This window comes from Cebus imitator, unplaced genomic scaffold, assembly GCF_001604975.1.
Source record: "Cebus imitator isolate Cc_AM_T3 unplaced genomic scaffold, Cebus_imitator-1.0 Scaffold18, whole genome shotgun sequence".
Classification (NCBI taxonomy): domain Eukaryota; kingdom Metazoa; phylum Chordata; class Mammalia; order Primates; family Cebidae; genus Cebus; species Cebus imitator.
In genome coordinates, this window is record NW_016107333.1 from 11,544,277 (window position 1) to 11,568,503 (window position 24,227).

At 47.9% G+C, this 24,227-nt stretch overlaps 1 protein-coding gene and 1 long non-coding RNA gene across 4 annotated transcripts in view; one reads left to right on the forward strand and one right to left on the reverse strand.

The window, feature by feature from the left end:
- The window catches only part of SDCBP2 (syndecan binding protein 2), a 14,354-nt gene extending 5,355 nt beyond the window's left edge, over positions 1–8,999 (reverse strand). The window contains exons 1-4 of one of the 2 annotated variants that reach the window (XM_017515514.2): positions 8,862–8,999; positions 3,093–3,165; positions 2,321–2,390; positions 1,005–1,105 (exon numbers count right to left, since the gene is read on the reverse strand). In XM_017515514.2, coding sequence (XP_017371003.1) covers positions 1,005–1,105; positions 2,321–2,390; positions 3,093–3,146 — 225 coding nt within the window. In that variant the 5' untranslated portion in view covers positions 3,147–3,165; positions 8,862–8,999. Of the gene's footprint in view, positions 1–1,004; positions 1,106–2,320; positions 2,391–3,092; positions 3,166–5,470; positions 5,542–8,861 lie in introns of those variants that run through there. The other variant, XM_037733641.1, reaches the window with a different exon arrangement.
- LOC108293901 overlaps positions 5,053–24,227 on the forward strand; it is a 75,993-nt gene continuing 56,818 nt past the window's right edge. Inside the window, exon 1 of one of the 2 annotated variants that reach the window (XR_001820838.2) lies at positions 5,053–5,276. This is a non-coding gene — a long non-coding RNA (uncharacterized LOC108293901). The other variant, XR_005197775.1, reaches the window with a different exon arrangement.

Here is a 24,227-nt window from a genome sequence, read left to right on the forward strand (position 1 = left end):
AAAAAAAAAAAAAAAAAAAAAAAAAAAAAAAAAAAGTTAAAAGCCATAAACAATTTAAAATTATAAAAATATATTTATCATCTTATATTTGTATCAAAATTAAGGTTAAAGGTTGAATGCATTTATGTCCTAATTATTGGAACAAAGGATGGTGACAGTGGGGGCTGCCTAGCAGGACCTTCTTTGCTTCGTGTGTGCCTTTCACAGCATGACCATGAAGGGGGCCATCGTGGAGAAACACCCCAGGGTGCCACCAGTTCTTCTCAGGGTCCCACAGAGCCTCATCCTTGTCGATTTTCTCCTGTCAGATTCTCGCTTTGGCAGTGGCTTTGTACGCGTCTGTGACAGTTCTCCATCATCACTTCCAACAACTTCATGAAACTCCCCAGCCTTAGCAAGCCTTGCAGTTCGTACTTTCTGTTTCATTGGCTCCGGATGAGCCTGGCAGGAAAGACTGACAGGTGGGACTCAGGGATGCTAGAGCTAACTGGCAAGGTGCTTAGGTGGGGACTGGTTCTGCAGGTGAATACGTTTTCATAGCGAATATTTCTGATATGGTGTCTTTTTTCTCCCAGAAGCCGTGGAAAGCAGGCTCAAGGGGATTCCTTCTTTCCACGGCTTCTGGGAGAAAAAGGGGACCAGAGCTGGGTGGCAAGCTCCTGCTCTCTTGGCTCTGTTTATCCATGCAGGCAGCCCTGTTTTTGATGCCCCCAGGTTCATGCTGGGTTTAAGGGCCTCCCTTCTCATCCAGCTCAGGCCCAAGGTCAAAGGGCAAGCCTTGGTTCCCCAGCCCCAAGGCTTGTGGGAAGATCTGAAACTGTGAAAGCCCGCAGTGCTTTTCATGAAGCCTCAAAATTAACAGTGCCATCAAGAAACAGCCACAGAGTGCTGGGGAGAGAGGAGGTCTGAGCAGAGAGAAAGAAGGTCTGCTGAAGTGGCAAGACCAGGAAAGAGGGAGGATTGGGACGTTCTGCACCCACAGCAGGCAGAAGCCAAATACGTACACTGTCATCCTCTAGAATCTGAAGCAGGCTCTGCTGGACTTCTTGGCTGGAGAGGGAAAGACCCATATAATTTTCCAGTTCTGCTAAGTTTGGGTACAAAACTAATGGGGAAGGAAGAAAGAAGAAATGTGGCATTCAAGGGCATGTGCTTCCCCATACCCGCCTGGCTCCCCTGTGGCTGCTCATTTTTATTAAGAAATGGGGCCTGGGAATGGTGTTTCTTTCCAAGAGTGCAGGTTATCCCAGGAACACTCGCTGGTGAATGCTCCTCGAAGGGCCCAGGTGCAGGGTGGGATACCGAGTCCTCATGCACCACTTTGCTATTCAACTCCACTGACTTTGTTTGGCACCTGGAAATCCCTGCACCCCTCAGTGAATGGTTCCCACCAGGACTGGCAGAGCCCTAATCCCTTCTTGTAAGGAGTTGTGTCCTTATAAGAAGAGACGACAGAGGGGGCAGGTGCTCTCATGCTCTCTCTCTCTCTTGTGTGCTCTCTCTCTCTCTTGTGTTCTCTCTCTCTCTCTTTCTCTCTCTCTCTCTCTCACCCCACCCCCACCCCTAAGCAAGTGCACTGAGGAAAGGCCATGTAAGGACTCAGCCAGAAGGCGGCAATCTACAAGCTGGGAAGGGAGCCCTCACTAGAAACCGATTTGGCCAGAACCTTGATCTTGGACTTCCAGCCTCCAGAGCTGTGGGAATATACATTTCTGCTGTTAAAGCCATCCAGTCTACGGTATTTTGTTATGGCAGCCTGAGCTAAATAAGGCAAGTGGGGTTCTGGCCCCTTCTCTCTTTGGGGCGCTATCTGCCATCCACTTCTCCCCCATCTGCCCCCACCCTAGGCCAGCCACAGTTCCAGCAAGGAAGTCTGGCAAGTGTGATATTTCATTCCTGGGGTCATATGAGATTGGGTCACCAGAATAGTGCTGACATGCTAAATCGAGGTGACTCCAATTGTTTATTTAGACAGAGGCCCCCACAAATGATACCACGTTCTCAAGGCAGCCTTGCTGGAGGTATCAGAGAAGACCAGCTTCCCTAACTCTGAGTTGGGCTTGGAAGGATAAACAGGAGTTCACCAGGCCGTCGAGGAGAGAGGGAGCAGCATGGGCACAGGCTCTGGGAGGTGAAGTGACTCAGCCCAGGTCACCCAGGCAGTAAGATGTGGGTAGCAACTGGAAGCCTGGTCCTCTCCTCCACCATGTTGAGTCATAGCCTAGGAGCCTCCCATACCTTTGGCATTGCCAAGCTTCCCTGATGACCTCTTCCCTGAACAGACTGGGCACCCAGGAGCCCCCCAACGCAGCTCACTTACCTGGTGTTGGGGAAATGGCTGCCGCCTGGACTGGCAGGGCTGGCATCTTGGGTGAGGCTCTGGCCTGGGCCTAGGGAGGGGCAGGGAGCACTGGTCAGCTGTGGCCAGGACCCCAGGAACCCCAGAGCCTGGAGCTCCACAAGGCCAGGGTCTGGGCATCAGGTATGTGAGTGGGCCTGGGGTGTGGGGGGGAGTGTCCACCAACCCTCAGGTCTCAAGATCACATAAACGTGGCCTCTGCAGATGTGTCTTTTCCTGGGAGGAAGTTCTGAGGACTGTGACCCACGATATACCACAACTCATTTACTGTCTGCAGAAGGAAGAACATCAAGGCCCATCTCCCAATCAAATTCTCAGCTGAGAAGTTCCAAATTCTCAAAACCCACTGGAACCACAGAGTGCTGGGATAGAGGGACAAGGGGGCTCTGGGGGCTGAGCAGGCCAATCCCCACACGCAGAGTCTTGTTTCCTCTGAAAGCCTGCCTCAGAGCATGGGGCCTGCCCATCCTGGACAGAGGGAGAGCTGGGACTGGGCGGGCCAGAGCAGGCATGAGAGAGGCATGTGTGCAGCTGTGTGGTCTCATCCATTCTCGCTGTAACACCACTGGCATTGCCCCCTGGATGACTTCTCTGCCCAGCAGGCCCTGCAGTGGAGACCTACATGCCCTAAGGCCTACAGGAATTTCCAAGTGGCCCCAATACCCAGCACCTTCCAGGGTAATCCCCAAGGTCCCCTTCAGGGAGTCCAGGCCAATAGGGCCTAGTGACTTACCTGAATGGCTTGGTCCACTTTTAGGTCCTCCAGGGATGGGTACAGGGACGACATGGCTACTTATCGGAACACCCTGCAGAGCACAGAGGTTAGGGAGGGATGAGGACGCAGCTCGCACCCCCATGAGAGGAGGCACAGACAAGCGGGTTGGAAGTTAATATTCAAACAGAAAGGCATCAGGGTCTTTAGAATCTCTCCCGGAACTCTGCCCCGAATTCCCTCTCTATATCGGAGCTCTACTGTATTCCACCCATCTCCAGCCTTACTGTCAACTTTTAATCTTGGCCACAGTGAAATAAGACCAGTAGGAAATTTATAAAGACTCTCACACAAACTGTAGCAGAACATAGACACTCAACAGAGCACTGCTCAGAGGGAGGCGGGAATGGGGGATGGAGAGGCACCACAAACATTCATTTACTAAACACCTTCTCATTGTCCCGGGGAGAATCAGCAGGGCCTCTAAGCAAGGTGCCCAGAGAAAGTGAAAGGAATGATGACCTCTCAAGACATGTTTTAGTTCCTTCCTGACAAAATGTGGGGAAGCAGTCTGCCTTTCTGGGTTCCTTCCTTTACCCACTAACCACTGGCTCTGTCACACCCCCAGGCTTCACTGAGGCAGTCTACGCCAATGGAGCCCCTCTTGGTCACTCTCAGTTCCTGTGGGACAGGCCTCCCCTGGCTCCCAGGCAGCACGGTCACTGCCCCGGAACAGTGCTGGGCTGAACTTCAGTCTCCCGCCTGAACTCACTAATTATCCTGACTGCAGTTCTGAGGGGTCAATGTGTGTCCTGTTCATCCCACTGAACCCACATGTGACAGGTACACATGATAAACGCATGCCTGCTGGCAGCACAGGAGACTGAGGGGCCTGTGCTGGGGTGATGTGACTTCACTCATAAGAGCAGGAGCTTTGCCCTGTTCACACTCGATCTTTTCCCACCAAGACACTGCCCAGAACATGTATGCTAGCAGAAATTGTTTGATTGAATAAATCAGTGGTTTTCCAAGGAACAGATTGGAAATTTGTGTGGGTATTTTGGGTGTCACAAGACTGAGGGAACAGTCATATCCCGGGGGGGGGGGAGGGTGGCAGGATATGAAACTCCTGTAATGGATGGGACAGTCCATTACAGTCACAACAAATGGTCCTGTCCCACTCAACTTTCAGATCAAACCTTCAAGAAGGCCAAAAATCTGTTATAATTGGTTGTATATACAATCATAGTGAATTTTCCCCTAGTTTTAATACACATGAGATTGTCTGGAAATGCATACACTAGGTTACTTGTGGGGAGTTACACTTTGCTCACCATTCTAGAAAATCACTGCCCACCCTGCTCACCACGGGTGAGTCACTGGAATAGCATGCCCACGTCTGTGCGCATGTGTAGCTGTCAGAGTGGCTCCACGCTTCTACACAAATATATTTAGCCTTTGATTCAACATGTCAGATATAAACTGTTGGCAAAATCCAGCTGAATATTCTCTTACAGTAAATCTAAGCTGAGTCCTAAGTTAGGTATAAGCATGATCGGGTGTAAGCCAGCCTCAGCTTTTACAAAGTGAAATGCATATTCTGTTATTAGAAATTGCTTTCATTTCCCTGACTTCTCCTTTATAAAGACAGGGCATCATACTGATTTTTTTACTCGGGGGAACCATCACCTAGGCTACAGCCTCGGGACAAACCTGCCCCTTCCCTTGGCCTCAATTTCCTGCTTTGGGAAATAGGAGCCACGAGGCACAAACTCCATCCACTGCGCGAGTCCAGAAGAGAGGGCCAACGCAACGGTCCCTAGGGCCTGCCTCCACCCTGGCCTCAGTTTCCCATTTGTCACATCGTTCCATGATCTCGAAATGACTACAACCCCCGCCGTCGCCCCAAACCAGCCAGAAGCGACATCTCCCGGTTGCTACAGGTTACGGCGGTTGCTAAGGGCTAAGGCGCCTGCGCAGAAACCCCGCCAAGTGACGCAGCAGCGTCTAGAGCGCATGTGTCTCGCCCACCCAGACTCCGGCGCGGCTAGGGGTGACTCCCACGATCCCTGGCGGCTGCGGAGTGGAAAATGGCGGCCTCCATGTCGCGTGGGTTGTTGGTCTGGTGGGTTACTAGAGTCCACCCGGTCTCATGCTTTCTCTGGGCACCCGTAGCTGGCGCCGGCATCCACAAAAATAGATCAGGTAAAGCAGCAGAGTAAGGGATAGGAAGGCTCGGTCGGGCTCTGCGGCCCCTCTTTACTAGATTGGAGGCTGCGAGGGTGAAATCAAGCTTTAAACTCCCCTGGCCTCTGAACACCGTTTTAGCTTCCGAAGGAGGAGGACTTATAAGATTCTGTACTAAGGCAGCCGTGGGAAAAGAGGAGAACCGGGTCGACCCGTGAGCTCCACGCTGCTCTTGCGCGCTCTTTGGTTTCGGAGGCGTCAGGTCCCAAGGTATTTCCTACCAATTGTGACTTCACCCTTCCTCCCACTCTCTCACCCGTTTCTTGTCTGGCAGTGACTTCTGACCCAGTGCTAAGCTAAAAAGGCCCCGCCCTGTCCTACGCAGATTTACCTCCTGTCCCACCTACCAGTGACTGATTGGGCCTCTGCTACCTAGGGAAGAGTTCTTGGCTTGGCCAGGCAAATCAATTCCCACAGCAAAATCAGACCAAAAGCCAGTCATGAGGGACTCAGACAGTTGGGTCTGGCGTATAGGAAAAAGGCTAGGGCAATCTGGAAGGTCTCCTGGAGGGAGGAAGAAGATTCTGACTGGGCCATGTAGGATGGATATTCAAGTGGGTGGGAAGAGAGTGCTGTTCCAGGGACAGGGAGGCCCGGGCCTGAGAGTCTAGTTGCTTTCTGGATCCCGTTTACCTCCTGCAGGTTATCCAAACTGGACTCGTAATTCTCCCCAGCAGCTGCTGCGCCTCCACAGCAGTCCCACTAAATCCACCCCCCAGGGCTGTGCCAGAAATCAAGGAGTTATCCTCAGCTCCTCCCTTTTGCCTTCTGAAGCCATATGTAGTTCTTGCCCTGAAATTTCTGTGACCTGACTTCTGGTAATGTTTGTAATCTCACCAACTCACGCTTTGCCACAATCATCATGAAGTTCATTTATTCCAGACTACTTTATGTTGAGTCCTAAAACTCAACCTGCTAGTTCATGCCTCTATGCGTTTGCAGGTGCTGTTCCCTCTGTCTTAAATGTCATTCATGCCTTCTCCGTTTTCCTTGTGAACTCTTCTTCCTCCAATTCAAAGCTTTCCCCCACAACCACATGTACCCATGGAGATTGGCAAGCCTCCCTTCTGTAGAATACAGCATTTCTTATATTGGCCCCTTCATCATTCATTCCACAAATGTTTATTAATCACCTATTGTGAGCAAGGCCTTCTGCATTTCCTGGGTTGGATTTCCACTGTGCTGTGTTTGTTTGCTCATCTCCCTCACTGGTCAGGAAATGTCACTCATTTGTTAACCCCCAGTGCGGTGCACAGTGCCTGGCACACAACAGGCGTCCTGTTACTATTTCTGCAAGGAGTGGAAAAGCAAGCACAGAGAAAAAAGAAAGCTTGATATCCTAAATATACAGACTTTCTCCCCATGTTTGTCTATGTTTGCAATCACTAAGCAGAAAATCCTCCGAATAATTACGTGGGCCTAGAAAGGGAGCGAAAATACGACCATAATGAGTTAGGTTGAAAGGCTGCCTGGCTCCTATAATCTGACAATGGAAGTTTGCTCAGTTCTGTGCTGACAGCTTCCCGCAAGTAATTAACTCCTCTGAAAGGAAAAGAACCCACCTAACTCCTCTCTCCCAGAGGAATTTTCCTCTCCCACAGCACTTTCCAGATTTCCATCCCTGAGCTTCTGTACTTTTTGATGTTATAAGCAATAACACCCACAACAAACCAATAGTTGGGCTTTGGAGATCAGCAGGGCTGACAAGGGGACTTCAGCCCCCATCTTTGAACTTAGAGTGAGAACACTCCTTTGGAACACTTTGTTCCAAAGAGCTGAAGCAATGGGACTCCCACTCGTTCCTGTGGACAGCTCATCCATCCTTTACAAGACAGCGCGGGGGAGGGAAGCGTGGGTTAGAGTGTCAGAGGAATAGCTCCTGGAAGGCCAAATTAGCCCAGGGATACCGTGAGTCGGAATGGAAGAAGCTGTTGCTAGGCCACCAGCATGTACCCCTGCTCCTCCTCTCAGGGCTGCACTGCCTGCTGGAGAAAAGCTGTGACATCCTCAAGCAGACACACCTGAACCCACCCTCGGGGTGGAGGGGGGAGCAGAGTTCAGACTGACCACTTCTGACTTGTGAGAGCACAGCATAGGCAAGTCCCTTTTGAATGCCATTTCTTCCTTTATAATCTGGATAATAATACTTGCATCACAATTATCTGGAGATTGAAAGATTTTTAAAAAGAGATAAGTTGTATATGGAAAGCATTTAGCACAGTACCTGGCACAGAATAGGCATTCAGTAAAAGTTAGCTGTTTATTCATTGTTTCAACACTTACTTACGGAGCACCTACTAAGTCTGAGTACTGTTCTAGGTGTCAGCAGTGAAGGAAAGAAGAATTGGTCCCCAAATGTGCTTTTTTAGGGGAGGAGCTGGATAAATAGGTTCTGTGACTTTATGTGCTGTGTTAGATGGTAGGAGGCAATGGAGAGAAAAGAGCAGAATGGAGGGTTGTGTCAGGAGGGTCAGAAGCCTTGCTGGCGGGCTGGGGTGACATTTGAGGAAAGGCCTAAAGGGGTGGGGAAGAGCCTTTTCGACTGAGGGCATGGGCATTGCAGAGGCTCTCAGGTGGGAGTTGGTGTTGTGTTTAGAGAGCATCTCACCAGTGAGAAGCTGTTCAGAGAGGGAGTAAGGAGGAGTAGTGGGAAGGAGGCTGGAGAAGTAAGAGAGGCCAGATCCTGGAGGGCCTGGAGGCCATGATGAGGACACTGGCATTTACTGTAGTGAGGTGGGAGCCACTGGGGGATTTGAGCAGCAGAGTGCCAAGTTCCAGCGGTTATTTTAACAGGCTTCCTCTGGCTGATGTTTGGAGGATAGGCTGCAGGGCAGGAGTGGGAGCAGGAGTCCAGGTGGGAAGTGATGGTGGTGGAATTTCATGAGCTTGGTCCACTGTATGTGAAGCCACCTGTCCAGTGCCCGCCCAGCCCATAATAGGCTCATTTCCTGCCCCATTTTCTGAGGCCCTGCTGAGGAGGGCATGCACTGGCTCCTTGTGTCTAGCATGTCATCCCATTCTCCCGACTTTGTGGGCTCTTTTCAGTCTCCAGATGAAGAAGCCAGTTTTTAGAAAGGTGAAGTCCCTGGTGTAGCTCCCCAGTGGATGTTTCAGTGCTGTAGCAGGAGGGTTGCTTGATAGAAACAGCTTCAAGCCAGAGAAGGAGGCCTAGGCTATGGATTCCTTAGGGGAAACGGGCTTTTTGCCTGCCTACAGCTTCTGGTTTCAGCTGGAATTGGCCTTTCAAGGAGCAAAGTGTGGGTCTCACCTCCTTGAGCACAGTCATGGGCAGTCAGAAGGCACTGGAGGCCTCATGATGTCTGGGTAAAGAAAATCACTCAGTCCTCAATCAAACCTGGCCCAGGGCTGGGATCAGAAGAAGAAACCCCACTTCACACTTGACTCCTAGAGTGAAGCACTTTGAAAGGAAGCTGCCTGGGAAGTCCCAGAAGGGAAGGGGCAGGGAGGGAAGGAGACAGGGTGAGAGCAGGTCTCACTCATCCCAGTCCTAGCCAGGATCAGGTCAGGACCCCCAGCGCTTACCTGCAGGCTAGGTGCTCCTCCACGTCCTTCTCCAGCTGCTGCTGAATCTGTTTCCCTTCCTGGAAGGTAGCCCTGTCTCAGCTGGCTTCGTGCTCTGGGAAGGGTGGCGCCCGTCCCCTGTTCAGCTGACTCACCTTGGACTGGGTTGGGCACAGGTCAGGCCTGTGACTGGGTAAACAAGGCAGGTCGCCAGCCCAGAGGAGGCCTTTGGCCTTAGTCTAGATTTGGAGGTGGGATTAAGGCCCTCACAGCTGCTGTTGAGAGGGTTATGAACCAAGACTTCTTGGCCTTTTCTTAAATAGCTCTAAATTTGGGTTGGACGCCTAGTCCTGTGGATCGGGGAAGGCCACAGGGGAAGGGGAAGGGTGGTTTGTGATAGGTATCTAGGGATCTAGGCCAGGCTATTAGAAAGTGGCCAGATGCTGTGTCCCAGCATTTCTTCTTGGAATTTGTTACAGTGAAGTCTCAGGGCCCATCCGTCATTGCTGCTTCTAATAAGGAAAATGTAGAAATCCCAAATGCCTCTGCTTAGTAAATCATTATCTGTGGAAGATCACAAAGCTATTAAAGTCATTTAAGGAAGAAGCTGTGAGGAAATAGTTCTGAGATTCTAGTGAGATACTGAAAAATCAATATTGTGAATCTCTTCTTGCATTTTGCTTTCCCTTTTTGTAAAGTGGACGTGCGTTGAAAGCAGTCTAGGAGGACATACGCTAAAATGCCGAGTGTCTCTGGATGGTGGCGTTGAGGTTTTTAGTTTGTACTTTTGTGTGTTCCAAGGTGATGTTTTTCTTTTTTGTTTGTTTTTTTCAAAAAGTCATGATTTTTGTAAGGGGGAAGTGATTAAGTTTAATTATTTTAAGGGGCATTTAGATTGGTTGTCTCCTGGGAGCAGAACTGAAGAACTGTGTGCTGAAGTGGAGATTTTTTTTATGGCACATTTTTTGGTGTCTTAAATTTTGAAAAGATTAAATGTACTACTTATTCCAAAAACAATCACATAAATTTAAACAGAAAAGGAGGAAGAATTTAGTAAGATCCTGGTAGGTTTGGTTGGACAAGGGTGCCTGTCCCATTGGGTGCCTGGAGAGGGACGGGAACCCACGTGCTGGGCAGTCCCATGAGGAGTGACAGTGTACACACTCAGGGTGTGTCAGTATCTGGGCTGCCCGCCAGGCCACACAGGCCCACGCCACAGTCCCCATGACCCACCTGGCAGAGTTGCACTAGCCTTGGATGTCAGATCTTGTGCCTACCTATGAAGAACTTACAGCCCAGAGTCTCACACAGGAAACACGCAATAGGAACAATAACAAGAAAGACATTTGCCACTCCCAGAGAGCACAGGGATACTGCCTCTGGTATTTTAAAGGCATTATCTCAGTGGCTCCTCATACCTTCCCTGCAGAGTAAGTGTGACTCACACCATTCCTACAGGTGGGGAAACTGAGGTACAGGGGCAAAGTTTCTTTCTCAGGTTAGCTGGAAAGTGGCCCAAGGCCATGCCTTCCCTTCTATGGGACATGCTGTTTCCAAAAGCTGAAGTGTGGGGCATACCTCATTGTAAGTCACGTGGGCCTGAAGCTGAGGTAATGTGGGTGATGGACCCACTTTAGGTCAGGTCTCCAAGGCCAAACCAAAGTGGAAAATAGAGACCCTAATTGAACCAAGCGACTCCTTCCCCACCTCACTTCATTCAGTCGTTACCTGAAAGGGCCTTTAGAGAAGAGAGAGGAGGAAGCAAGCCCTTCTGGGCGAGGGACTTGCCTGTGGTCCCAGCATGTCAGCATGGAGCCCAGGTCCCCTAACTCCCATCTATTGAATACATACAGGGACTCTCTTTCTCTTCCCTGGTTTTCTAGTTGCCACCCCTCACTGACTTCCAGCCACCTTGGAATCCTTTCCATTGGGCATGCCCCTGCTCGAATGCTTCAGTGTCCCCCTCCTGCTTCAGGGTCTGGACTAAACTCCCAGGGCTGACATGGAGACCTCCACAGCCCACTCCCTTTACTACCTCCTCAACATTCCCCCTGCACCTCTCCCTCAGCTGGACTGGGAGCCCCACCATTGTTGCCCCACCGCACACCCACTTCCCACTTGCCCTGACCCCATACTTTTGCCTGTGCTGCTGCTGCCCCTGGAACCCCTTCTGCCCCCACCCACCCACCTCACCAAATCCACACTGAGCTTCTCCAGGAAGCCTCCTGGATCATCCCCATCCACGTGGCCTTTCCCCTCTGACTCTGGATCAGACTATCCTGTTCCATTCTTTAATAATAATCATCTTATATTCGTGTGTACCTTAGGCTACTAGTTAGACCCTAAGTTCTTTGAGGGCAGGTCCAAGTTATTAGCTCTACAGTGGTTACTCTTCTTTTGAGATAGCATTTCGCTCTGTTGCCGAGACTGTAGTGCTATAGTGCAATCATGGCTCAATGTAGCTTCCACCTCCCGGGCTCAAGGGATCCTCCTACCTCAGCCTCCCTAGTAGCTGAGACCACAGGTGCACACCGCCACACCTGGCTATTTTTTTTTTATTTTCTGTAGAGACAGGGTTTCACCATGTTACCCAGACTGGTCTCAAACTCCTGGGCTCAAGCGATCCACCTGCCTCAGCTTCCCAAAGTGCTGGGATTACAGGTGTGAGCCACGATGCCCAGCTAGTTAATCTTTTCAAAATAAGGAGCGTAACCTGTGCTCTGATCAGAATATATGTCTGTTTTGTTTACATTTGTATGAGTAAGTCTAAAACTTTTGGGTGGCCAATATACAGCACACACTCAGAAACTTCCTAGTTGCACCCGTGGCCGCCTGAGTAATCAACCACTACGTCCTTCCTGATGAGCCCAGAGGCCTCTCCGGATCCTCGTATAATGCTGCAGGCAGCTACTGTCACCTAGAGTTGGCTCATGAGGTGAAGTCCCTATGCCATCTGGAATGGGTGCTCCATGATGGCAGGGGCTTGTCTTATCCCTAGGGCCTAAGTACTATATCCAGAACACAGCAGGCTCTCTACATTTTTTTTTTTTTTAATAGGATCTTGCTCTGTCTGCCAGGCTCAAGTGATGCTCCTGTCTCAGCCTCCCAAGTAGCTGGGACCACAGGTGCATGCCACTACGGCTGGCTAACTTTTGTATTTTCTGTAGAGATGGGGTTTTGCCATGTTGCCCAGGCTTGTTTTGAACTCCTGAGCTCAAGGGCTCTGCCCACCTTTGCCTCCCAAAGTACTGGGAGCACAGGCATGAGCCACCACACCTGGCCTCAGTAAATATTGATTGAATGAATAAATGCCCCTCCTAGAAAAGTCAATTACAGTTAGAAACTTAAATGGCTGACCCTTATTTAAAAGATGGGTCGGGCTTGGGCATCAGATCTGAGTCCCAGCTCTGTGATGTTGCACACATTACTAAACCTCTCTGAGCTGTAGTTTCCACACCTACCTTCTTTACAGACTTATCCCCAAGACTAAATGAGGACTAAGCCTAGGACACAGCTGGCATTTAGTAAATGTTAGTTTCCTACTTTCTTATGGCTGCATAATACAGAAACAGCCATCTGATTGAAGTGAAAATGGATATGCTCTTCGAAGAAGAGAGAATGGAAGCTGGGCAGAGGAGCTTCTCTGCGCTCCAGCCCTCTGCATGGGATCTGGGTGGTGCAGTAAGACCCTGACTTATGTCACCGCATCTTTGTTTCTATTGCTGAATGAGAATAATGGGAAGAGTACCATTTATTGAGTTCCTGCACAGTGGGCGCTCTGCTGGGCACTGGGTATATACTGATCTCATCTGTTCACCTTAGTCCCCAGCTTCGGAGTAAAGCACCTTGCCCAAAGCAACACATCTTGAGAGTGGTAAGGCCAGGCCTTGGCTGTGAACGTCTAGTAGTCTCCTACCCTGGTGCAGCTGAGTCACAGATTCCTCTTTAAGAAACCCACAAAGAAGCCCTTAGGTGGCAAAAATTTGATCACATGGCCACGTAGAGCTGCATGGAGTCTGGGAAATGGAGGGAGTCTATTGTTAGCAGGTTCTGTGCCAGCCTCTGTTACAGCATGCTATCCAGCCCCTGCCCTCTCTGGGTCTCAGTCTCCAAGTTTGGATGGATTTTCTCTGAGGTTTCCTCTAGGCGTACTAAGGTCCCACAAAGGGCCAACTCTATGCCACTTCCAGTCCCTGCTGAGGCCTGAACACCAAAGATGTCCACTTTGAGCATTTGGTCTCCAGAGACAACATTCTTCATGCTGTTTCTGAGCTCTGTCTGGTTTTGCTCTTTGGAGATATGTATAAGTTAAGGTAGGCCAGGTCATGCTGCAGCAACAAACAACCCTGAAATCTTAGTGGCTCCTAATAGAAGGTGTCTTTCTCATGCACACTACTATCCACACAGGGCTGGCAGGGTCCCCATGTCTCCTTACTCCAGGACCAGGGGTGCTGGAGCAGCTGCCATCTCAAAGGCTGTCAGAAGCCACGGCAGAGGGAATGAGGTCTCTGTCTGGCAATTGAGTGCTCCAGCCAAATGACAAATGTCACTTCTCACACCTTGTGGGCCAGGTTACCCCACCTCCCAATCACAAGGGAGCAGAGAACTGCCATCCCACCACATGCCTGGAAGGCAGAGAGTAGGAAATAAAGGAGGATGACATTTATGATAACCTCAGGCCTCTGTTCCAGCATGCCAGCCAGCTGTGATCACCTGTGTTGGGGCAGGGGTAGGAGATGTGACCTGGGAGGCTGCACTGAGCCCTGCTAGGACCTACCTGGAAGTGAGGAGCTAAGAGATGGAAAGACATCTGACATTCTGGAGCCTGGGTCTGAGGCTGTCAGTCCAACCTGCCACTGTAGGTAGAATTGCTATGTTGAAACTGAATCTCCAATGTGATAGTACTAAGAGGTGGGTTCTTTTGGGAGGTGATTATGTCATTAGAGCAGAGATTAGGGCTCTTATACAAGAGGTTTGAGGGAGCTTGTTTGCCCCTTTACCTGAGGATACAGTGAGAAAATGTAACCTCTGAAGCAGAGAGCACCTTGATCTTGATCTGGAGGACTTCCCAACCTCCAGAATTGTGAGTAGTAGTAAATTTCTGTTAATAAATTACCCAGTTTAAAGTAGTTGTTACAGCATGCTGAGTGGACTAACACACAGTCCTAGCAAGGAGCATTAGTTTCCACTTCTGTAAAATTGGGGCAGTATTTCCTAACCTGCAGAATTTTAGTGAAGACGAAGTGGATGAGTAACAGTGGGAAAACACCTTTCTACTCCCAGCAGCCTTCTATGGAAGGCGTACTTTTCAGCAGAAGACTGCCCAGCTGAGGCCTATGCCGGATTTGGGTGGTCAAATTTGAGAGCAGAAGCTTGGCAAAGAGGGGCTTTGGAGAGGCAGTCAGTTTGGAGGGGGCATATTGTAAGACTGTGTGCTCACAAAAGCATAATATAGTCCTAAGATTTTTGGCGGGTGACTTTATTTGCGACGGTTTTGGGGGAGTTAATGGAGATGGGGGCAACTGAGCCCGTGATGGCTGCCCCCATTCAAACAGAAGATTTGGGGCTTCCTGTGGCAATGCACAAGATGGGGGTGCAAAAAGAGGGGACAGGAGAAGGAAGGCAGCATGATGGATGGAGGCTGGAACAGTATAGTGACCCCCAGGGAAAGTACCCTGGGAGGGTTGAAGGCAAGTAGGAGAGTACTCTGAGAATAGGGTTAGATTCTGAAGCTGTTGCCTTCCTGTGATGCAGCTCCTCCTCCACCCTCAGATCTTCAGTAAACGCCCTCTGTTGACAGGACATTCGCGACTGTACAGTAGGCACTCAGCATGCTGCTTTGTGTCACCTGTCATGTCAAAGCAACCTGTGGACACAGAGGTCCTCTCAGCTTCCCTTGGGTGAGGGTGGTGAGAAAGCAGATCAAAAGCCCAGCCTTGGTGGGAATGTAAATCAGTACAACCACTATGGAAAACAGTATGGAGATTCCTTAAAGAACTAAAAGTAGAACTACCATTCAACCCAGCAATCCCATTACTGGGTACCTACCCAAAGGAAAAGAAGTCATGTGTGGAAAAGATACATGCACACGCATGTTTATAGCAGCACAACTGGCAATTGCAAAAATATGGGAACAACATAAATGGCCCATCAACCAATGGATGGATACAGAAAATGTGGGATATATACACCATAGAATACTACTCAGCCATAAAACGGAACAGAATAATGGCCTCTGCAGCAACTTGGGTGGAGCTGGAGGCCATTATTCTGAGTGAAGTAACTCAGGAATGGAAAACCAAATATCATATTTTTTTTTGTTTTTGGAAGAAGTCTCACTGTTGCCCAGAATGGAATGCAGTGGCACGATCTCAGCTCACTGCAAACTCCGCTTGCCGGGTTCATTCTATTCTCCTGCCTCAGCCTCCCGAGTAGCTAGGACTACAGGTGTGCACCACCATGCCTAGCTAACTTTTGTATTTTTAGTAGAGATGTGGTTGCACTATGCTGGCCAGGCTGGTCTCGAACTCGACCTTGTGATGTTCTCTAAGTGGCAGCTAAGTTATGAGGATGCAAAGGCGTAAGAATAATATAATGAGGCTGGATGCGGTTGCCTATGCCTGTATTCCCAGCACTTTGGGAAGCTGAGGCGGGTGGATCTCAAGGTCAAGAGCCCAAGACCAGCCTGGCCAAGATGGTGAAACCTCATCTCTACTAAAAATACAAAAAAATTAGCCAGGCGTGGTGGTGGGAACCTGTAATCTCAGCTACTTGGGAGGCTGAGGCAGGGAATTGCTTGAACCGGGGAGGCAACAGTTATAGTGAACCAAGATCGCACCACTGCACTCCAGCCTGGGTGACAGAGCAAGACTCCCTATCAAAAAAAAAAAAAGAAGATGAAGAATGTAATGGACTTTGAGGACTCACAGGGGAGGGCAGGAGGGGTTGAGGAATTAGAGGCATTAGATGCTGCATATTGGGTACAGGGTACACAGCTTAGTTGATGGGTGTACCAAAATCTCAGAACTCACCACTAAAGAACTTATACATGTAACCAAAACCCACCTGTACCCCAAAAACTATTGAAATTTTTTAAAAGCCTAGCCTTGGTCCTGCCCAGTGCAGAAACACATGAAGCTATGACTTGGATTTACTCTTCCAAAAGCCTCAAATAGCCAGCCCTGATCTGTTGACACAGCTCCACTTCTGAGCAGAGAAAAGAAGGCAGCAGAACGACAAGAAAGAAACTCCCCTGAGATCAGGGGCTAGCTCATTAATCTAGGTGAGCATGCCAATTTGGATGTTAGACAAACTGACCCTGGAGGGGTCAAATGACTCAGTAATGCAGCCAGCCCATGGCACAGGCAAGGTGAGGAGCCACATCTGCCGTCCTACAGCCATTAGAGAAGGAAAACGGGCACAGAACGGTCACATAGCAATTCAGTAGCAGAGCCAGGATCCAGCAACCCCAAATCCTGGTCTCTCCTGGCTGCCAGCCTGGAAACATTGCCCAGCTCTTTCACCCTCTGTTGGCTTTGGCTCCTTACCGCACCTGTGCCAGTGGCTGGCTGGGGTACTCTGAGTCGCTTGACTCCTCCAGGGCTCAGTTTGAACAATCTCCCAAATGGCATGCTCACCTAGGTTGACTAGCTACTTCTAATCTCAGTGAAGGGTCTATTTTGTCTTTCTGGGGGAAATCTGGGTGTCAGATAGGGAAAGGCAGCATGATCTGGGAAATCTAAGCCCCAGACACTACAGGTGGAACTGGTCCCCCTGCATCCTGGCTGGAAGTAGCGTTTGAAAGCTGGTCTTGAGCGAGACAGTAAGTGAGGACAGTCATTCTCAGGGTTGCATGTGTGATCTTACTTAACCTTCAGGTGGCCCTGTCAAGTGGATTCCTTCATTTTCTCATTTTTCCATTGAGAAAACACAGGTAGGATTCAGTCTGAACACTCGTAGTTCAGTGCTCCCAACAAGGGGCATGAGGGGCTTGGCTGAGTACTTTGAAGGTGGAGTGGGGCTGGGTGCCAGAACAGGGATGCTTTCCTGCTGGCTGGAGCTGCTCCAGCCGTGTTCCTGAGCAGGGCAGAACAGGAAGGCAGAAACAATGGGCAGCCGACAGTGGCAGGGTGTTGAGGTTCCTGAGCCCAGGGTGGGGAGGCTCAGGCCTGGTCACCACCAAGGCTGGGAGTGCAAGTTTCCTGTGCAAGAGACTAACAAGATTAGCAGCTAACATTTTTGAGTACTTACTGTATGTCCGGACCTGTGTTACACACTTTAGATGGGTTAGCCTCATTTTACAGATAAAGAAATTGGAGCGCAGAGAGTTTAAATGAAATGCTCAAGGTAAGTAAGAGGTGAAAGATTTGAACTCAGGCAGAATTGGCTCCAGATCCTATGCTCTTAACTACTATAACTTTATACATGTGTACATACATATATGATTATATACATGTTATACATACTTTCCCATAATTTTCCCTTTTCACTTATCATTGCCGGCTTTCTATGTCATCAGTATCATCCTTGTTTAAATTGCTAACATGCCGAGAAGACCTTGTCCGTGTGTCCCGCCCACACCCTAGTCTGTTTTTCCCACTGAGGGGTCTGGATTTTCACCATTGGTGCTGACATTGGGTTAAGGTGTTGTTCCTCTCATTTAAATTAGTGATAACAATGGTGGCATCAAGGGGTGGGCTTCGGGGGTGCTTAAGCCCTTATATTTTTTTAAGAGATGGGGTTTCACCATGTTGGCCAGGATGGTCTCGATCTCTTGACCTCGTGATCCACCTGCCTCGGCCTCCCAAAGTGCTGGGATTACAGGTGTGAGCCATCGAGCCCGGCCACCTTTTTTTTTTTTTTAAGCCCCTCTTAATCTCTATCGTAATAACCCCTTTATCTAAATAAACACTATCTGCAGAAAATAATGTGCTTTTATGCAAACACTGCTTCAAGACAGGCTTCCCTCCCCAGCTCAATCAGCTTGCTGCACCCAAGCATTCCCATGGAGAAGTCCCCCAGGCAGCCTGGCTGGTGGGTTCACGCCAGAGCGGTGCTAGTTCTGAACACAAGCTGTGGGAGCAGTGTGGGTTTCTTAGGATCCAGTGGGGTGGAGATTTGGAGCCCAGGAAGACCCAGCGTGGCCTGGTGGTGGTGGCTTCAGAAAGAGTTGGAGAGGATAGAGGCTCTTGCATAGGGCTCTGCTTACTGCATTTTGTGTAAGATTAAGGCCTCAGATTGGTGCCGTAAAGACTGAAGGCCTGTGGGACTCAGGACTCCCGGGTAAGACTGACCTGCCCCTCCTTTCACCTGAGACAGATAGAGATCCCAGGGCAGCAGAGGCAGGGGAGTGGAAGGGACTTGTTGAAAATGCTCCACCATGGCAGCTAGGAGAGGCTGCTGGAGCTGCTCCCCCAGGGGTGAGGAACCAGTTGGAGGATCCCTCCTGGAGCCCCTTTTGGCCCTCACAAGGCCAACTGGGAGCACTGGAGGGGGAACCAGATACCTGAGTTTTGTGTTCTAGTTTCACCCGTGCCTGTGGGTGGCTGTGTGGCCCTGGGCAAGTCACTCTACTTGTTAGCCTCTGGCTTCCCAACCGTACCACACCGGGAAACACCATGGGCTCTCCCGTTCTGCCAGATGATCTAACAAATAATGCTTTTCCTCTCGGGTCACCTGGGCTGGCAGTTGGGTGATTCAGAAGTCATCTTTCTAAACCTCCAATTATTAGTACAAATTAATATACATTTATATAATTTCCTTCCAAGGATGGCTGTTGGGGGTCACCTATCTACTTCCCCTTCTTATGGTAGCTGTCCTCAATTTTCCTCTGGGGAAGCCTCCTCTCCTCCACCTCAGCCATGTGCAGTGGATGGAGTTGACTCTTCATCTGGCTCCAAAAGGGGAAGAGAGGCTTGCTGATCTGGGCATTCCATTCTCCAAACCTCAGAGGGGTGGTGATCAGGTTGGGGCATGTGACCCAATTCCAGCCAATGGCATCAGGCATAAAACTGGTTTCGATTGTGGAGAAGTCTGGAAGCTTCTAACCTAAGGGTATTTGAGGCTGGAGTTAACTGGCAGCCATCCTGCTCCCACTGAGAATGGAGACATTGCAGAGAAAGCGGAGCTGAGGGTGGAGAGACAGACCAGGGCCTCGTAGCTTAATCCCTCAAGTCCAGCTGTGCAAGAAGCCAACTGCTTACCCTTAGGCTTTTCAGGTACAAAAGACAATCAAATGCCTTTTTCACTGAAACCAGTTTGAAGTGGGTTTTCTGTTGCTTACGGCTAGAAGAATCCTGACTTTCGTTGATGTTACCTTAATTCTATGATGCTATCAATGGTACGATGATTTTTTTAAAGGAAAATATTAAATCTGTTTAATAACAGGGTTTGTAAAAAATTTTTTTGAGAAGGTCTTGCTCTGTCGCCCAAGCTGGAGTGCAGCGGCGTGATCTCGGCTTACAGCAACCTCTGCCTCCTGGGCTTAAGCCATCTTCCTACCTCACCCTCTCAGCCGCCCAGGTAGCTGGGACTACAGACACATGCCAACCACACCCTGATAATTTTTGTATTTTTAGCAGAGACAACATTTCTCCATGTTTCCAGGCTGGTCTCGAACTCCTGAGCTCAAGCGATCCACCCACCTCAGCCTCCCAAAGTGCCGGGATTATGAGCCTGAGCCATGGCGCCTGGCTTAATAACAGGTTTTTTTTCTTTTAATTAAAAAGATGCAAATCAGATTTCCCCTGGGAGAAAAAAACTGACAATAACATATTTTTATTTATAAAATTGCATACCACCATCTCCGTTGGTAATATGATCAAAGTTCTTCACATCTAGAGTCTAGATGGTGAGAAACAAACTCACCTATCCAAACCCAAAGAAGGGACTTAGAGACACAGAGAACAGTGGAAAAGAGACTTTTAATGACAGTCTTGCAAGATCAGGTATCTGGGGGGCAGGCACCCGCAGCATGGTTACAACAAGCACTTTATCCTCTAGTGTGCAGGTCCCTGCCCCAGTTCCTCATGGGCTGTACTATGGGGTCACAGTCTTCCTAGACCCTGGACATCATCTGTTGGTCGTGGATAGGGCTTTTTATTTTATTATTTTGTTTTTGAGACAGAGTATCATTCTGTCACCCAGCCAGGAGTACAATGGTGTGATCTTGGCTCACTGCAACCTCTACCACCAACACCCCCACCCTGGGTTCAAGTGATTCTCCTGCCTTAGCCTCCCAAGTAGCTGGGATTACAGACACATGCCACCACACCTGGCTGGTCTTGAACTCCGGGCCTCAAGTGATCCGCCCACCTTGGCCACCCAAAGTGCTGGAATTATAGGCGTGAGCCACCTCACCCGGCCGGGTAGGGGTTTTAGGTGTTTCCTTCCCCTCCCTCCCTCCCTTCCTTCCTTCCTTCCTTCCTTCCTTCCTTCCTTCCTTCCTTCCTCCCTCCCTCCCTCCCTCCCTCCCTCCCTCCCTCCCTCCCTTCCTTCCTTTTTCTTTCTTTCTTTCTTTTTTAATTGTATTTGGACTCTGGGGTACATATGTACATCCTGTATCCTGCAGGATTGTTGCATAGGTACATGCCATGGTGGTCTGCTGTCTCCATCCCTGCGCCTCCCTCTGCCCTCCTCCACTGTCTCCTACATCAGGCATTTTTCCTAGTGCTATCCCTCCCCATCCTCCCTGCCCCCCTTCTCTGTCTCTCCCCTCCCCTCCCCTCCACCCCACCACCTCGCCCTGTGAGGGTTGTTCCCTTCCCTATGCCTGAGTGTTCTCATTGTTCATCACCCACTGATGAGTGAAAACATGCGGTGTTTGGTTTTCTGTTCTTGTGTCAGTTTGCTGAGAATGATGGTTTATAGATTCATCCATGTCTGTACAAAGGACACAAACTTATTTTTTATGGCTGCATAGTATTCCATGGTGTATATGTGCCACATGTTCCCTGTCCAGTCTATCATTGGTGGGCATTTGGGTGGGTTCCAGGTCTTTGCTATTGTAAACAGCACCTCAGTGAACATACATGTGCATGTGTCTTTATAATAGAACAATTTATAATCCTTTGGATATATGCCCAGTAATGGGATTGCTGGGTCAAATGGAATTTCTATTTCTAGGTCCTTGAGGAATCTCCACGCTGTCTTCCACATGGTTGAACCAATTTACACTCCCACCAACAGTGTAAAAGTGTTCTTATTTCTCCACATCCTCTCCAGCATCTGTTGTCTCCAGATTTTTTAATGATTGTCATTCTAACTGGCGTGAGATGGTATCTCAATGTAGTTTTAATTTGCATTTCTCTAATGACCAGTGATGATGAGCATTTTTTCATATGTTTGTTGGTCTCATATATGTCTTCTTTTGAAAAATGTCTGTTCATGTCCTTTGCCCACTTTTGAATGGGTTTATTTGTTTTTTCTTGTAAATCTGTTTTAGTTCTTTGTAGATTCTGGATATTAGCTCTTTGTCAGATGGGTAGATTGCAGAAATTTTTCCCCATTCTGTTGGTTGCTGACTCACTCTAATGATTGTTTCTTTTGCTGTACAGAAGCTCTGGAGTTTAATTAGATCCCATTTATCTATTTTGGCTTTTGTTGCCATTGCTTTTGGTATTTTAGTCATGAAGTCCTTGCCTATGCCTATGTCCTGAATGGTGTTGCCTAGGTTTTCTTCTAGGGTTTTTTATGGTGTTAGGTCTTATGTTTAAATCTTTAATCCATCTGGAGTTAATTTTTGTATAAGGTATAAGGAAGGGGTCCAGTTTCTGCTTTCTACACGTGGCTAGCCGGTTTTCCCAACACCATTTATTAAACAGGGAATCCTTTCTTCATTGCTTGTTTTTGTCCAGTTTGTCAAAGATCAGATGGTTGTAGATGTGTGGCATTGCTTCTGAGGCCTCTGTTCTGTTCCATTGGTCTATATCTCTGTTTTGGTACCAGTACCATGCTGTTTTGATTACTGTAGCCTTGTAGTATAGTTTGAAGTCAGGTAGTGTGATGCTTCCAGCTTTGTTCTTTTTGCTTAGGATTGTCTTGGCTTTGCAGGCTCTTTTTTGGTTTCAAATGAAGGTTAAAGTGTTTTTTTCCAGTTCTGTGAAGGTCAATGGTAGCTTGATGGGGATAGTATTGAATCTATAAATTACTTTGTGCAGTATGGCCATTTTCACAATATTGATTCTTCCTAACCATGAGCATGGAATGTTTTTCCATCTGTTTGTGTCCTCTCTTATTTCGTTGAGCAGTGGTTTGTAGTTCTCCTTGAAGAGATCTTTTACATCCTTTGCTAGTTGTATTTCTAGGCATTTTATTCTCTTTGTAGCGGTTGTAAATGGGAGTTCGCTCATGATTTGGCTCTCTGTTTGTCTGTTATTGGTGTATAGGAATGTCTGAAATTGGTGATTTCTGCACATTGATTATGTATCTTGAGCCTTTGCTCAAGTTGCTTATCAGCATAAGGAGGTTTTGGGCTGAGACAATGGGGTCTTCTAAATATACGATCATGTTGTCTGCAAATAGAGACAATTTCACGTCTTCTTTTCCTAACTGAATGCCCTTTATTTCTTTCTCTTGCCTAATTGCTCTGGCTAGAACTTCCAATATTATATTGAATAGGAGTGGTAAGAGAGGGCATCCTTGTCTACTGCCAGTTTTTAAAGGGAATGCTTCTAGTTTTTGCCCATTCAGTATGAAATTGGCTGTGGGTTTGTCATAAATAGCTTTTATTGTTTTGAGATACGTTCCATTGATACCTAGATACGTTCCATCCATGGAGAGTTTTTAGCATAAAAGGCTGTTGAATTTTGTCGAAGGCCTTCTCTGCATCTATTGAGATAATCATGTGGTTGTCTTTGGTTCTGTTTGTATGGTGTATTATGTTTATAGATTTGCATATGTTGAACTAGCCTTGCATCCCGGGGATGAAGCCCACTTGATTGTGATGGATAAGCTTTTTGATGTGTTGTTGGATTTGGTTTGCCAGTATTTTATTGAAGATTTTTGCATCAGTGTTCCTCATGGATATTGGCCTGTAGTTTTCTTTTTTAGTTGTGTCTCTGCCAGATTTTGGTATCAGGATGATGTTGGTCTCATAGAAAGAGTTAGAGAGGATGCCCTCTTTTTATATTGTTTGGAATAGTTTCAACAGGAATGGTACCAGCTCCTCTTTGTATGTCTGGTAGAATTTGGCTGCGAACCCACCTGGACCTGGACTTTTTTTGGTTGGTAGGCTATTAATTACTGTCTCAACTTCAGACCTTGTTATTGGACTATTCAGGGTTTCAACTTCTTCTTGGCTTAGTCTTGGGAGTGTGCAAGTGTCCAGGAATTTATCCATTTCTTCCAGATTTACTGGTTTATCTGCATAGAGGTGTTTGTAGTAATCTCTGATGGTAGTTTGTATTTCCGAGGAATCGGTGATCTCCTCTTTATTGTTTTTTAGTGCATCTATTCAATTCTTCTCTCTTTTCTTTTTTATTAGTCTAGCTAGCGGTCTATTTTGTTGATCTTTTCAAAAAACCAGATCCTGGATTTATTGATTTTTTGAAGGGTTTTTTGTGTCTCTATCTCCTTCAGTTCTGCTCTGATCTTAGTTATTTCTTGTTTTCTGCTAACTTTTGAGTTTTTTTTATCTTGTTCCTCTTTCAATTTTGATGATAGGGTGATTTTAGATCTTTCCTTGTTTCTCATGTGGGCATTTATTGCTATAAATTTCCCTCTACAGACTGCTTTAAATGTGTGCCATAGGATCTGGTACATTGTGTCTTCATTTTCATTGGTTTCGAAGAACATTTTTATTTCTGCCTTCATTTCATTGTTTATCCATTCATCATTCTGGAGCAAGTTGTTCAGTTTCCATGTGATTGTGCGGTTTTGAGTGCTTTTCTTTATCCTGAGTTCAATTTGATTGTGCTATGGTCTGAGAGACTGTTATGATTTCCGTTCTTTTGCATTTGCTGAGGAGTGATTTACTTCTAATTATGTAGTCAATATTAGAGTAAGTGCAATGTGGTGCTGAGAATCATGTGTATTCTGTGGATTTGGGGTGGAGTGTACTATAAATGTTTATTAGGTCTGCTTGGTCCAAATCTGCATTCAAGTCCTGGATATCCTTGTTAACTTTCTGTCTCATTGATCTGTCCAACATTGTCAGTGGAGTGTTAAAGTCTCCTACTATTATTGTGTGGGAGTCTAAGTCTCTTTGTAGGTTGTTAAGAATTTGCTTTATGTATCTGGATGCTCCTGCATTAGGTGCCTATATATTTAGGATAGTTAGATCTTTTTTTGCATCGATCCTTTTACCATTATATAATGCCCCTCTTTGTCTTTTCTGATCTTTGTTGGTTTAAAGTCCATTTTACCAGAGACTAGGATTGCAACTCCTGC